The sequence below is a fragment of the Muscardinus avellanarius genome (assembly GCF_963383645.1).
Source record: "Muscardinus avellanarius genome assembly, chromosome: 9".
NCBI classification, from domain to species: Eukaryota; Metazoa; Chordata; class Mammalia; order Rodentia; family Gliridae; genus Muscardinus; species Muscardinus avellanarius.
In genome coordinates, this window is record NC_137795.1 from 21,382,908 (window position 1) to 21,397,741 (window position 14,834).

The 14,834-nt window shown below is 42.9% G+C and overlaps 1 protein-coding gene across 1 annotated transcript; it reads left to right on the forward strand.

Moving 5' to 3' along the window:
- Positions 1-11,733: 11,733 nt before the first annotated feature.
- LOC308266752 (sperm motility kinase Z-like) lies at positions 11,734-12,786 on the forward strand (the record flags this gene model as incomplete). The annotated part of the gene is made up of 1 exon (XM_080701168.1): positions 11,734-12,786. The coding sequence occupies one exon, from the start codon at positions 11,734-11,736 to the stop codon at positions 12,784-12,786; it is 1,053 nt and encodes a 350-aa protein (XP_080557294.1).
- Between the last annotated feature and the right edge of the window lie 2,048 nt (positions 12,787-14,834).

Below are 14,834 nucleotides of genomic sequence, written 5' to 3' on the forward strand. Positions count from 1 at the left end.
CAAAGAGAAATGTGGAACAAGTGTTGGCTCTCATCCCGATTCTGTGTCTAGTGTGCTACTGAACACTTTATTTCACACTTTCCGATTGCCTCCATTTAGCTCTTCAACTCTAAGGCAGCATAGTTTTTGCAAAGGAATTTTGAAGTCATCTGGAACTATGGGATCACACTGTGTTCAGTAACTATGGAACTTTGGGTGAGAAATTTACAATTTGTTCTCTGTTTCCTATGTTATAAGGTTCTGGTGAAACTGAACAATATAACAACATTTGTTAAACACTGGCAAAGTGCCTGGCAGGTGGAATGCAGGCACTTATCTTTTCTAATTCAATGAGATCTTCTTGTAAGAAAACATTTTTTAAAACTATTTATTTATTTATTTTATTTTTTTGGTGGTACTGGGATTCCTGGAAGCCCTTCTACCTATGGGCTACACTCCCAGACCTATTTTTACATTTTTTTTATTTGGAAACAGGGTCTCCTAAGCCAGCGCGCGTGGCTGGCTTCCAACCTGCGTGATCCTCCTGTCTCTGCCTCCCAAGTGCGGGGATTACAAGCATGCACCACCACGCCCGGCAAGAAAATTTTAATATAGGTCAAACTCACACAGAATATTGATCCATATATAAATATATGCTAAAGGCTTGGAAGGTTATTGATCAATGTTGATCTCATTTTTATTATTAAATCCATTTTTACATCATTATCTAAATGAATGCTTTTTCCAATTTTTGCCTTTAAAACTGGCCATTATCATCGCTATAGTTATTAATTATACTTTAAAATAATATTATTGTGCCATGTGTGGTGGCACAGGTCTGTTATCTCAGTACTTGGAAGGCTGAGAAATGAGGATAGTAGGATCAAGATCAGCCTCAGAGCTTAGTGAGACCCTGTTTCCAAAGAAAAAAAAGAAAAAAAGAAGGCTGCGAAGTCCTTAAGTGCCATCCTCAGTACTCCCCCCACCCCTCCACACACAAATACTATCATTGAACTATTTTATAACTCTGTTCTCTCAGACCAAGATTAAAAAGCAGTGCACTTAATTTACACTTAATCAACCTTTTGGGGAGAATGCAGCATGTCTTTAGTACTGTTCTTCTGTACATGGATTGTGATTGATTTAGTTTGTATTAAGGTTCCATGAGTTTGTTTTTAATGGGATAGGCAGCCTCTAAAGGGATGTCCAATGATCCTTGTATCCTGATGTGCATATCTATGTATAATCCCCTGTCTTCATTGATTTATGAACAGGATAGGATAGAGTAATGGGATGTCATTTCTTTTTCTTTTTTTTTTATTGGTACACTAATATTCCCAAACTAGGGAGTATTAGGGATACCAGAGGGACTCCAGATAATGGAGGAAAAACCCCAGCAAAGCTAGAAAGGAAGGGGAGAAGAGGAAGAAGGCTGAGGTTGATTAATGGAGGAGCCACATTTGAATATGTATATAAATGTGAATGTAGCATGATCAACCAGGATGTCATTGCGACACAATTACAAGTGAGATTGTAAAAAGGCTGTGGCTTGCATCTGGGTACTCTTTCTCTTTTTCTTTCTTGGAGTGCTTTATTCTGGAGGAAGCCATGCCATGAAGCAGGCCTGTGAAGAAACCCATGTAGCAAAGAATTCACACCTCCTAGCAGCCATCAGAGTGAGCTTAGAAGTTGATCTTCTGTGAGCTGCTGCAACCATGGAGGGAGCTCAAAAGTGAACACTCTCCCATCTGTCTTGGGATGACTACAGGCTTCCTGAGACACTGATTTCTGCCTCATGAGAGATCCTGAGTCAGAAGAACTCAGCTAAGCTGATTCTAAATCCTGAGATCGAACTATGAGAGTAAATGATTGTTTCATAAAGACATTATGTTGGGGACAAATGTATTATAAAGCAATAGATAACTAAGACAGTAAGCAAATTAGAAAGCTGTCACAGAAAGCACTGTTCTGATATTTACAATACACTTGTCAGCCCCTGTTTGCTCCAGTCAATAACACATCTTGCCTAGTCTCTGAGTCAGTAAGAACCATGCCTGTTACTGTATTTGAATCTTTAATTCTATCCTTGACAGATAGGACTATAAATATATGAAAGTACATGTGGATAGCCAATGATGAAACCAGCCTATGTGGCCACCCATAGATGAATGGATAAAGAAAACATAATATACACATACAGTGGGCTTTTACTCAGTCCTCTCAGTGATTTTGAGAACCACCACACTATATCAAGTTGGTAAGTTGAAAAAAATACAGGTTCTTTGACATTGCTCTTATGGCAAGGAAGAAATTATATTTCCTGCTATCCACAACCAGGAGATGTCTGAGTCTACATGAAGAGGAGAGGAGAAGATCCAGGTAATACCAGTCTTCCATCCAAAGCATCAGTCATGTGAATGAAGCTGCCTTGGGTGCTCTAAACCAACCTAGTTGCCACATGAGTACCACTAAATGACCTCAGCCCACACCAGATGGTGTAGAAAAATTGCTTTCCTGAACTCCCCATCCATATGATGTGAGATACAAGGAAATTATGGATGGTAGGGATTATTGGTTATGCAGCAGTGGATAACTGCCACATATATAATTTAAAATTTTATAGTCATATTAAAAATTTAAAAAAGAAGTGTAATAACTTTTTTTGGTACTGTGGATTGAACCCAGGGGTATTCTAGCTCTGGGATGTACAGCCAACCCTTTATATTTTTTGTTTTGAAACAGGGTCTCACTGGGTTTCTTAAGGTCTTGCTAAGTTGCTGACGCTGGTATTGAATCTGGTTTTAAGCCCAGCTATCTTAACCAAGAACTGAGATAAATTAATTTTAATAATAATTTATTTAATTCATTTTATAAAATACTGCCATTTGAAGATGTAATATAAAAATTATTTGTAGGATATTTTACCTTCTCTTATTCATGCTAAGGGCTTCCAATGCCAGTGTGTATTTAATGCTTATAGCACATCCTAATCCTGAGTAGCCACATCTCAATAGCCACACATACCTCATGGCTAATATATTGGATGATAGAGGTACAGATCATTCTGAGATTATCTAAAGAGGGAACTCAAGTCTTTTCTTAAAAGAGGCTGGCCCTGTAACCTGACATTCAGCTTCCACCTATGTAGAATGGGAAGAGACTCTACTTCATAAAGGAGACATGAAAATTATATGGGATTGTATAAGGTACAAATGACAATGTCTTAGCATGTATCAAAGACTCCAAGTGAACTATTGCTTTTACTGTCTTGGTTGGAGATACTGTGAGAGGAGGAAAAGGGATAGAGGTCTGGGAACTCAGATGTCCTGAAGTGTTTCTGGGATGTTTTAACTTGGACTTCCCAGGCGAACCTTGTTCCTCCTTCCTTCCTGCTTGTCTCTGTATCCTTCTATCATCTCTGATTTCAACCCAATGGTTTTAGTGTTGTAAATGATAATTGACTTAAAGGGCAGTTTTTCCTTGGGGAAATGATTAGATTACATCTCTAGGAGGAATGTAAATTTTAAGCTCCTTTGACTTAGTCTGTGTTACTATATTCCAGGTGTTGTCTCTCACCTCCACCTGTATTTGATTTACAGGTATCAGCACAAGTCGCTCAGTTAAAATAAGAGCAAATACTTAAAAAAAGATGTGCTCTGAATATCTCAAATATTACTAGATTTTGGTTAAAGAAAAATGTCATTCACATTTTCATTAACCCACTTATAATTGTTCTAGACAACAGATTTGAGGGCCAGAATTTCTTTCTCCTATGACACAGACTGAACTAGCAGCTGTAGCCACCACACAGATCTTCCCTGTTATGCCTCCTCTGTTTGACACTCATAGTTGTTAATTTCTTTTTTCACAAAATGGCACAATTGTCTATGGTGTCTATGCCCAGATATCTCTGATTTTCCCAGTGTTTGTGATCCTTTCAGTAACAGAGAACTGCTGGATTCCAAGAAGCGACTGAATGAATGAATGGTCTCCTGTCCAAATTTAAACAGCAGTTCCTGGGCTGAGTACCAAAGCAGTTTTGCTTGGGTCAAGAGTCACACAAGCTCTTTCTTCTAAAATCCCATTTAATTTGGGCCTTCATTTCATTGGCAGACTCTCATCACGTCTCTTGATAAATGCTTTTCAATGTTTCTGATTATACCTTTCGTAGCTGTATGTGTTGTTCTATTAGCTCTGCCACTCTTTCCTGTCCTGCCCTGCTCGGAGTAGAAGGCTGGGTTATATGCATTGTCTTATGAGCTTCCTTGCTACCTGGACTTCTTGTTGGTTTTGTCCACTGAGAGGTATGGTCAGTAGGTTCCATCTAGAAAGAAGAGTGAAGTTAAGGTATTACCTTTTTTCCTACTTTGTCATTACAGTACAGATTGTCCTACATCCTTTCCAGACTGCAGTTCTTGCCAGTGGCCTAGCTCTTGCTGAGTTCTCTTAACATTGTTTATTCTCTTCTGTCTCTAAACATGTTAACCCCTAGATTCCTCCTGTCCCTTGAAGATTTCTCCACCCCATCCATACCTCTAGCAGGAGGACTTTTGTTAAGTTTATGATCCAATTTATGTTTTCTTCTTCAATTTATCCATTTAGCTTACATTCTGTTTTGTGCAAAGAACTTGACTGATATTTCATAGGAACTCAAAGCCACTTCTGAAGGGAGAAGGAAAGAGAAACAGTCCCATACTTTCTATCTGCTTGGCCTACCTCACTCAAACTTCCTCTTCTCCTCTCTTATAGCTTTCATAACCATTAACATTTTCCAAAAAATAACAAGATGGGGAGAAGAGGTAGATTTCTGTACTAATATCATCTTAGTGCTTGATGAATGTTAACATGGCCTTTTATTCCTATCCTCAAGAGGATTCATCACCTCTTCCCCATTCCCCTGGATGCAAAACCTTAAGGCTTTAATTTCAGCCAAACTTACTTCATGTCAGAGCACTGAAGAATCTAGCTGGAGGTTCTGGGTTAGCTCTTCACCGCCTTATTCCCATTTCAGTTTCTTTTTAACAAATAACAATTCAGTGGTAAGGTTCTCTTTGCCAATACTTTATTGAGAAAAGGTGGCATTTATTGTGTGATTCACTTAAATGCCTCTTTCTTAAAATTCTTTGCTTTGAATATTAGTATTTCCATATAGCTTAGTTATATAATGAGTGTCATTTTGCTTTTTACACTACTTTTACATTAAGACCAAAGAAACTGTAGTCTTATCAAAAGTATTTCCAACTCATATTTTAATTTGGAGAAGGCTGAAAGAACCCATCCCAAATCACAAATTTATACAAGTCTTAAAACTGGCTTCCAAATTTCCATTTCCATTTCACTCTACACTGAGCCTATTAGACAGAACTATGACATACATTACTTGAAAGAGAGAGAAATTGTAAGGAGGGAAAAAATGTAGAACCTGCAGTATACCATAGAGGCTTACACTTGTAATTCCAGTTCTTGAGAGGCTGAAACAGGAGGATCCAGGTTCACAGCTAGCTTCAGCTACTAAGTGAGTCCCTCTACAACTTAGTAGGACCCTGTTTCAAAATAAAGAATAAAAAAATAGAGCTGTAGCTGTAGCTCAGAGACAGAATGCCCCTGGGTTCAATCCCTGGTACAAAAAAAAAAAAAGACAAGAAGCAGGGCCATCATTGAAAGGGCAGCAGCCAAAGTGAAGTTCAGTCCTTTTGTGACTTCTGACCAAATCAAAAACTGAACTATAAAAGTCATTTCAACACACCTTCCCACATTCACAAAATTGATGGCCCTTCTTTCCAAAGAGCTGAAACAGAAGTACAATGTTCCATCTATGCTCATGAGAAAGGATAATGAAGTTCAGGTTGTCTAAGGACACTATAAAGGTCAGCAGATTGGCAAAGGAGTCCAGGTTTACAGGAAGAAATATGTCATTTATATTGAGTGGGTTTGCCAGGCTAAAAGTGAACAAAGATTGCAAAAAAATCCTGAAAGAGAAGGCCAAATATTGCCAAGAAAGAAAAAGGCCAAAAAAGGAAGTAACAGTTGAGAAGCAGAAATAAAGTAGTCTTATTTACAATTTTTCATTAAAGATCAACAACAAAATAAAAAACTGAGGAAAAGAACCCTAGATTGTCAGTTATTTTGTTCTTTTCCTTTTTCCTTTTTTTTTTTTTTGCAGTACTGAGGATGAAACCCAGTGTCATTCTACCTCTGAGTTGTACATAACCAGCAATACTTTTTATTCTTTATTTTGAAACAGCATCTCACTGAGTTGCAAAGACCTCACTAAGTAGCTGAGACTGTCCAAAAATAGCGATCCTCCTGTCTCAACCTCCCAAATTCTGGGATTACAAGCGTTATCCACCTCATTTGGCTTTGTTCTATTCTTTTAAACATGTTTTCCTCACTGTTTTCTTATTTTTTTAAGTGCTAAGGATGAAACCTAGGGCATCCTTTGTGCTAGACAAGTGCTTTACCAACAGTTAACATTGTTTCTGATGAGAAATCTATTGACATCTTCCTCATTGATTCTCTTTATGTAGTATTTCTTGTTTTCTCCTGCTATTTTTTAAAATTTACCATTATCACAGTTTTTAGAAATTTGATCACGATGTCTTGGTATTGTTTTCTTCACATTTTCTGTGTTTAAGGTTCATTGAGCTTTTTGAATCTGAAGTTTTTCCTCAGGTCATTAATATGCTTTGTTTAAATTGTGGTGTGTGTGTGTGTGTGTGTGTGTGTGTATAATTTTAATGATTTTAAGTGTACATTTTAGTGGTATTAATTATACCAATTATATTCACAATGTGGTACAATCATAGTCACTGTTTAAAATCTTTTTCATCCCCCCAACCAAAAACTGTGTTACCATTAAGCAATAACTCCCAGTTTTCTCCCCCATGGCTCCTATTTTCCTTTAATCTACTTTCTGCCTCTATGCATTTGTTTATTCTAGATTTTTCATATAGATGGAATTATATAATACTTGTCATTTTGCATCTGGCTTGTTTCACTGAGTATAATATTCTCAAGATTTATCCATGTGATATATAAGGACTTCATTCCTCCTCATGGCTGAATATTACATTGTGTGAAGAGATCACACTTTTATATAACAACTCTTAATAGACCCTTGAGTTTTTCAATCTTTTGACAATTATGAATAGTGCTGCAATGAATATCTGTATGCAATTATCTGTTTGAAACTCTATTTTTTAAATTTATTTTAATTGACAAATATAAATTATATGTTTATCACTTTCAAAATATTTTAAAATGCAATCCCTATTTTCAGCTATTTGAAGAATATGCATAGGAATGGGGCCAAACCTTTAACACATTTCTGATGTGAACATCAGGGAACATTCCCGACCCAAACTATAGTAATGCCCTTACCTGTTGATTCTAGTTTGATGTCATTTCCGAATCAGTTTTTATTGACTGACATTTATTCTCTTTATGAACCATATTTTTCTACTGCCTCACACATCTATCAAATTTTAATTGGAGCCGGGCATGATAGCGCATTCTTGTAATCCCAGCATTTGGGAGGCTGAGACTGGAGAATCACAGTTCATGGACAGCCTCAGCTACTTAGTGAGGCCCTCTGCAACTTAGTGAGACCCTGTCTCAAAATAAAGAAGAAAAATAGGGCAGGGGGTGTAGCTTGGTTTTCGAATGAACTTGGGTTCCATCCCCAGACCTGCAAAAGAAAAATTAATTGGATGCCATTTATTATCAATTTTACTTGGTTGGAGTTTGGGTATTTTGTACTTTTATAAATATTACTGTTTTCTCCTGTCTTTCCATATGATTTCTCAGGTAGGGAATAACAGTTTCCAGTGTAGAATTATGTATTCCTGAATATTCAAGCAAGATCTTGAGTACTATATTCACTAATCCATAAATTAAGCTCTTCAATATTTCTGGCTGGAAAATGTATGACTCCCAGAACTTGTTGAATACTGGCACAGTTTCTTATGGCCATACCCTATTCTTCTATTCTCATACCGATCAGTTCTCAGCTAAATACTTGATCTGCAGGAGGAGGCAGTGGCTCATTGAATGTCTGCACTTCTCCTTGCTCTGTTATCCTTTCTGCTTTCTGTACTCTTCTCTGAAAATTCTAGCTATCTAAATTGCTTCTCAGCCTACTCAAGAAACCATCCTTTCTGGTTCTACCTGGGATCCACTCCTTAGAATGTGAACTGGAAATTGTGACAAGGCATCCTAGAACTAATCTCATCCAGTTACTGTCTCTCATTGCTTACTGTCCTTTGCTTGATGTCTTTTCAATGTCTTAAAAACAATTGTCACTTGTATTTCATAACTTTTTATTGCTTCAGGTAGAATAAATTTTGTCTCTGTTACTACCTCTTGGCCAGAACCACAGGAATTTAAATATACAACAATGTGCCATAGATATTTATGACCTTTTTTCTGTGGACTAAGCAATTTATCTCAGATGACATAATGATGTTAAGATGACCTAAATACAGATATATAATCAAATTTTGTTTTCCACATTTAGTAATCCATCTATGAGTCATCAGTACAAAAGGATATTCATATCCATCATCTGGAAACATTTTCCCCATGTAAGTCTGCCTTCCCCATGCCTGCAACCCCCTTTCCAGCATTTTTTCTTCTCCATCTCCCTTGTATCCCTTGTGAAGAGACACTTTTGAAAGTTTTACAAAATATAATTCCACAAAGAAATACCAATACTTTAAAACAGTATCTTTGCATGACAATCAACAATGATTATTGGATGTTCATCATAACCTGTTGATTTTTCTAAACCTTTGACATAATGTATACTATTGACTCTTCAAAGAAATCATTAAGTAAGTTTTATTACAAGCTACAACAAAGACCTTAGAGTTCTGAGAAGTTGGAAAACTAGCCAAAGGTCATGAAGACCAATACTACTCAATATTGCCAAATGGGGATGTCATAGAAAATGTAGAGAAGAGGGAGAAGATTAGCTAAAAAAAAGTCTTGAAATAAATCTTCTTTAAAAACAAATTGCTGGTCCGGACCCCTGGGCCCCCAACCCTGGGCTGGTGGGCAGACGCTGGTGGGGCTCCCCTAGGCGACCCCCCTCTCTTCCACCCGGAAGGACCCCGTGGTCCGGGCCCCCGAGCCCCACATCCTGGGCGGGTGGGCAGGCGCTGGCGGGGCATCCCTAGGTGACCCCCTCTCCTCCACCCGGAAGGACCCCATGGTCCGGGCCCCTGGGTCCCCGACCCTGGGCAGGTGGGCAGGCGCTGGTGGGGTACCCCTAGGCGAACCCCCTCTCCACCCAGAAGGACCCCGTGGTCCAGGCCCCTGGGCCCCTGACCCTGGGCAGGTGGGCAGGAACTGGCGGGGCACCCCTAGGCGAACCCCTCTCCACCCGGAAGGACCATGTAAGAAAGGGGAAAAAAAAGAAAAAAGGAAAATATCAGAGAGGGGTCAAGGAGGTGGCGGATGCCAGGATACTGGAGATGCAGACAAAATTTATCCAAATGAACTGGAATTATTGGAAAAATTCCCCGCTAAGGAAGACTGCTTCTTCTCTACATTGTTAAGAATCTTGGACATCACCTGTAAGGAGAGAGACTTTAGCGGAGACCAAGGAGAAAGGCGGTACTGAAAGCAGTCTCGCGTTGGCGGTGGAGAACTGTATTCAGGAGAAGCAGAAATCGGAGCCTACCAACCTTATTTTTTATTTATTTTTTTTGGAGAAATTACACCAAAGGTTGAACGCTACCGTCGCGCATGCTTAGGAACACTGAACACTGGACAACATTCAGAGTGGAAAAAGAGCTTGGGAAAGATTTGAAATGGTAGAGGCAGTGGCAATGGCAGTGGCCAGTACTCAGGGGAGGCAGAGATCTGATACATTGCACCTGGAACCTTTGAAGTAATGACCCCAGAGGCAGAATGCTACCACCACCACGTACCCTCGAGAACGTGCAACAAATAGTTGGGTGAAGAGGGTGCTCGGATTAGAGCCTGCCAAAGGGTGAGGCCGGCGACGGACACAGCAAAGCTGGGATTGGAGCCTGCTGTGAGGCAAGGCAGGTGCTGGGGCCTCCGAGGCCAGGATTGGAGCCTGCTGAGGGGTTAGGCTGGTGCCAGGGCCACTGGCCGGCATCAGAGCCTTCCATGAGGCAAGGCTGCTATTGAGGCCTCTGAGGCCGGTATCGGAGCCTGCCGAGGGGTTAGGCCGGTGCTGGGGCCAGCGAGGCTGGGATCAGAGCCTGCTGTGAGGCAAGGCTGGTGCTGGGGCCTCCGAGGCTGGGATCGGAGCCTGCCGAGGGGTTAGGCCGGTGCCAGGGCCAACGGCCGGCATCGGAGCCTTCCGTGAGGCAAGGCCATTATTGAGGCCTCCGAGGCCGGGATCGGAGCCTGCCGAGGGGTTAGGCCCGTGCTGGGGCCAGTGAGGCCGGGATCATAGCCAGCCGCGAGGCAAGGCCGATGCTGGGGCTTCCGAGGCCAGGATCAGAGCCTCCTGAGGGGTTAGGCCGGTGCTGGGGCCTCCAAGGCCAGGAACAGAGCCTGCTTAGGGGTTCGGCCAGTGCCGGGGCCACTAGCCGGCATCGGAGCCTTCCGTGAGGCAAAGCCGCTACTGAGGCCTCCGAGGCCTAGATCGGAACCTGCCAAAGGGTTAGGCCGATGCCGGGGCCATCGGCTAACATCGGAGCCTGCCATGAGGAAGGCCAGTGCTGGAGCCTCCGAGGCTGGGATCGGAGCCAGCTGAGGAGTTAGGCCAGTGTTTGGGCCAGCGAGGCCAGAACCAGGGCCTTCCGTGAGGCAAGGCTGCTGCTTGAGCCAGCGAGGTCTGGATCAGTCCACTGGGTAGCCAGGCCACAACTGGGGCCGTCAAGAGTGGGATCAGTATTTGCAATGTGGCATGCACAGAGAAATATCACATAAAATTAAAACCAGATGATTCCCCTAATCAGCAATAACTAGGAGGGAACAGGCAACAGGAAGTGGTCGAGCTATAGAAAGGGCCCTATAGTGAAGCAATTAAGGTGACCAATCAGAGGGTATGGAATAGGGGAGGATGGAGCCTCTTTAAAAAGCAGGAGGTACATAAACACATGTATCAAAGTTAATCACCAAACAAGCATAGGATCGAGGGAGGGGGAGGGAATGGGATGGGGACTGGATGAGGGCTAATTGGATGATGTGTGCTTGTATATCCTCTCAAGTCTTATATTCCAATGTGATGTATGATTACAATGCACCAATAAAAATAAATTTTAAAAAATAAATAAAAAAAGGAAAAAGGCAGGGAAACATCCCAAGTGTTTTAATTCCTAGGCAAGGAAATATCGGCCTCCCAAACCCAGTGAAGAAAAAGCTCCTGGAGTCCTTTCTTTTTCTGATTATTAAACTAAAAAGGTCCTGGAGGCCCAAGGTGTGATCTGTTCACCATGGCAACACTCAGCGGTGACCTGGCCACTTCTTGCTGTGACCTCACAGGAGCCATTGTGAGGAAGCCTCACGGCCGGCTATATAAGGCCCTGGTCGCCGCTGGAAGCTTTGAGGGTGACAAGTGGGAGAGTTAGCTAGTGAGCGCATTTGAGAGTTTGACGGTTGCAGGATTTCGATTTCGTTCTTTGTTTTTGGTGTTTTTTGGTTTTCTTAGTTGTTTATTGGTTGTTTCTTTAACTTTTGGTAGCTGTTTTTATTTAGTTTACTTCTTGTTTTAGTTTGTTTATTTTTTAGCTAGCATAGTTATTTTTAGTTAGCGTAGTATTTAGTGTTGTTACGATGAGTAGTGTAGATGGAGAGAGTAGACAGATGAGGCGAGGGCAGCAAGGCTTCATCACCACCATGTGCTCGGAGGAGACATTCAGGGACCAATATGCGGTCCTGGAGGTCATTGGCCGGGGCAGCTTTGCCCAGGTGATACTGGCCGTCCACCACCTCACGGGCATCCTGGTGGTGCTGAAGGTCTCGTACAAGGTCACAGGGATCTTCGAGACCATTGAGACTGAGGTGGAGCTCATGAAGCGTGTGCAGCATTGCAACGTGGTGCAGCTGTTTCAGGTGATGGAGACCATGGATTACGTGTACCTGGTGATGGAGGCGGCCCTTGGAGGACAGATCCTGTGGCACATCCCCAGGGACCGCAGCCTGGAGGAGCAAGAGGCCTGCAGAGCATTCAGGCAGGTGGTGTGTGCCCTGCACTACTGCCATGAGCAAGGCGTGGTTCACAGGGACCTGAAGGTGGAGAACATCCTGCTAGACAAGGCCGGCAATGTCAAGCTGTGTGAGTTTGGGCTGGGGAGCAGGTTCAAGGCTGGGCAGAAGCTGAGCAGGGCCTGCGGCACCCCGGAATACTGCGCTCCCGAGCTCTACAATGGGGAAGAGTACGACGGCCCCTCAGTGGACGCCTGGAGTCTGGGGGTCACTCTGTTCTACATGCTGGCGGGGCGCCTCCCATTTGATGGAAAGACTGTGCCAGAGCTGGCAGAGAAGATCCTGGACGCAAGCTACGAAATGCCGGCCCATGTGTCAGCCGAAGCCCAGAGCCTCATCAGACAGCTCTTAACCGTGGACCCCGCTGAGAGGGCCACGCTGCCACAAATCTTGGAGCACCCATGGCTGGGTCAGGAGCAAGAGCATTCTCCAGGACATTCCAGGCAGCCGCTACCCAACCTGCCCAACCCCACCGTGTTGGGGATGATGTTTGAGTTGGGCTTCAATATTAAAGAAGTCAGTGTATCTATAAGTCAGAAGACATTTGATCACGGCATGGCCACCTACCTCCTGCTGCAATGTCTGCTGACACCGGGCTCAGGCTTCAAGGCCGACGTCTAGGTCACTCACCCAAAGCTCAGTCTTTACCTGTGCCCCGCTCCTCCCCTTCCTAGTAGAAGAGCCAGTGATCCTGCCCTTGGCTTTGTCCCCTTTCTTCCCTCTTATCCTCAGCTGGCTGAGGATGAGCAGGCATCAGGGAGGAACAGGGGCAGAGGGGCCAGCCTGCCCACCATCGCCATGGGAAGCCCGAAGAGGACGCCCCCCATGGCTCCCTGTGATGGCCCCCAGCATGATCCTGAGCCCCCCATGCCCAGCTTCCGCAACAGCGGCCCTATGGACAAGCCAGAGAGCAGCAAGTCCCATGGCGACACCCTAGCCGCCGCCCCTGGCAATCGGCGGGGCTGGAGAAAGGCCACCAGGGCCATTGCGGACTGGCTTCTGAATTGCTGTTGTCTGGCTGCCCCCAGCACAGGGCCTCCAGCCTTTCGTAACAAAGTGTCACTAGGGAACGCTGGCCAGAAGCGCGGGAGATTCTTCAGGAGAGTGGTGCCTATGAAGACACCAGACCCCTGAGCATCCATGATTCTGCCCTCAGAACGGACATCGGCCTGACCTCACCTGAGACAGCTGCCCATGGACCAGCTCGATGCATGTGGACAAGGGAGCTTGAGCTGCCTCCGGCATCTCCACGTGGGCTTGTGTCACAGGGCTCCTGGAGTCGCCTGGGCAGGAGAGGACCCCTACCTCTCACCTGGGAGAAAGCTCAGATTGGTTTCTCCTGGGCACATTTCATTCCCCTGTCTACCATCCACCTCATAATAAAATTGTGTTGCTGAAAAAAAAAACAAATTGCTTTATTGATCATATAAAATAAGCATCAATCCAAGCCTAATCATGGAAAAAATGTCTTATTATTTATTACCTGAAAAATCATCATATTTCTAGGTCATGATAATACCAGATTTAACTGTTAGTAATGTTAATGAGTTTTCTCCTTCATTTTGTCAATGTAAAAATTCTGAACTCATGTTCTTCCCTCTAGATCAAAATCTTCTTTTATTTATTTATTTATTTATTTATTTTTGGTACTGGGAATTGAACCTAAGGAGCATTCTACCTCTGAACTATATCCCTAGCCCTTTTTATCTTTTATTTTGAACGAAAGACTGGCTAAGTTGCTGAGGCTGGCCTCAAACCTACAATCCTCTGTTTAAGTCTTACAAGTACTGAGATTAGGGGTGTGTGCCACCACACCAGGCTCCTTCCACATGTTTTATTCATGTAACAATATGAAAAAATTATTCACTGGCACTTGTTGAAGATGATAAAGAAGATTCTAATCAATAAGGGTAGGGTAAGGGAAGTTGCTACGGTATAGAGACTACTTACAACGAGAGAAACAAATTGGGCCCAACTCTAATTCCAATATGGACAAATGGGGATTTACAGCCAAAGACTTTGTGGGTCACTGGATGGAAAATTGCTATGAGGAAGTATCAAAGGTCCAGGGGATTGTTGCTAGACTGATTCAAGAGAATTCTTGCTGAAGGTGCATAAGGGTGATAAAATATAAAATAAGGGTGGTCAGATAGAAAAGATGGAAGATTTAGGCTGAACTGCCATAACTAGGCTCTTGCTTTGTGATCCTGCAAGGACAGAGAAGGAAGCTCAAGGTCAGTTCTGGCTGAACAGAGGACACTCAGAGGAGCCTGATTAGAATTTGGCCAAATGATAATCTTTATCACTGTATAAAACATCATTTATTCTCTGCAACCGAAAACATAGTCTTCTGGTTTTTCTTCTTGTTCAAGTCCTATTGATATTAACCCCCAAATATCACACGTATGTCTCTTGCCTTGATTGGGCCTCAGCCGGCTTGTCCGGATGGCCCCAGCAGGCCTCTTCCTTCTTACCATTGCTAAATCACTACTCTCACCACATAGACTTCGGTTGCCATGCTGATGTCACAATGAATTTTCTAGAATTAAAACCTTTTTATGCCATCCAGCTGTTTTAAATATCCCCACTTCAACCTAGGAGAAAGTTTATACTTTTTTCATATAGAGGCCATTTTACTTTTACACTTAGGTGAGCTTCCTCCAGCTCCA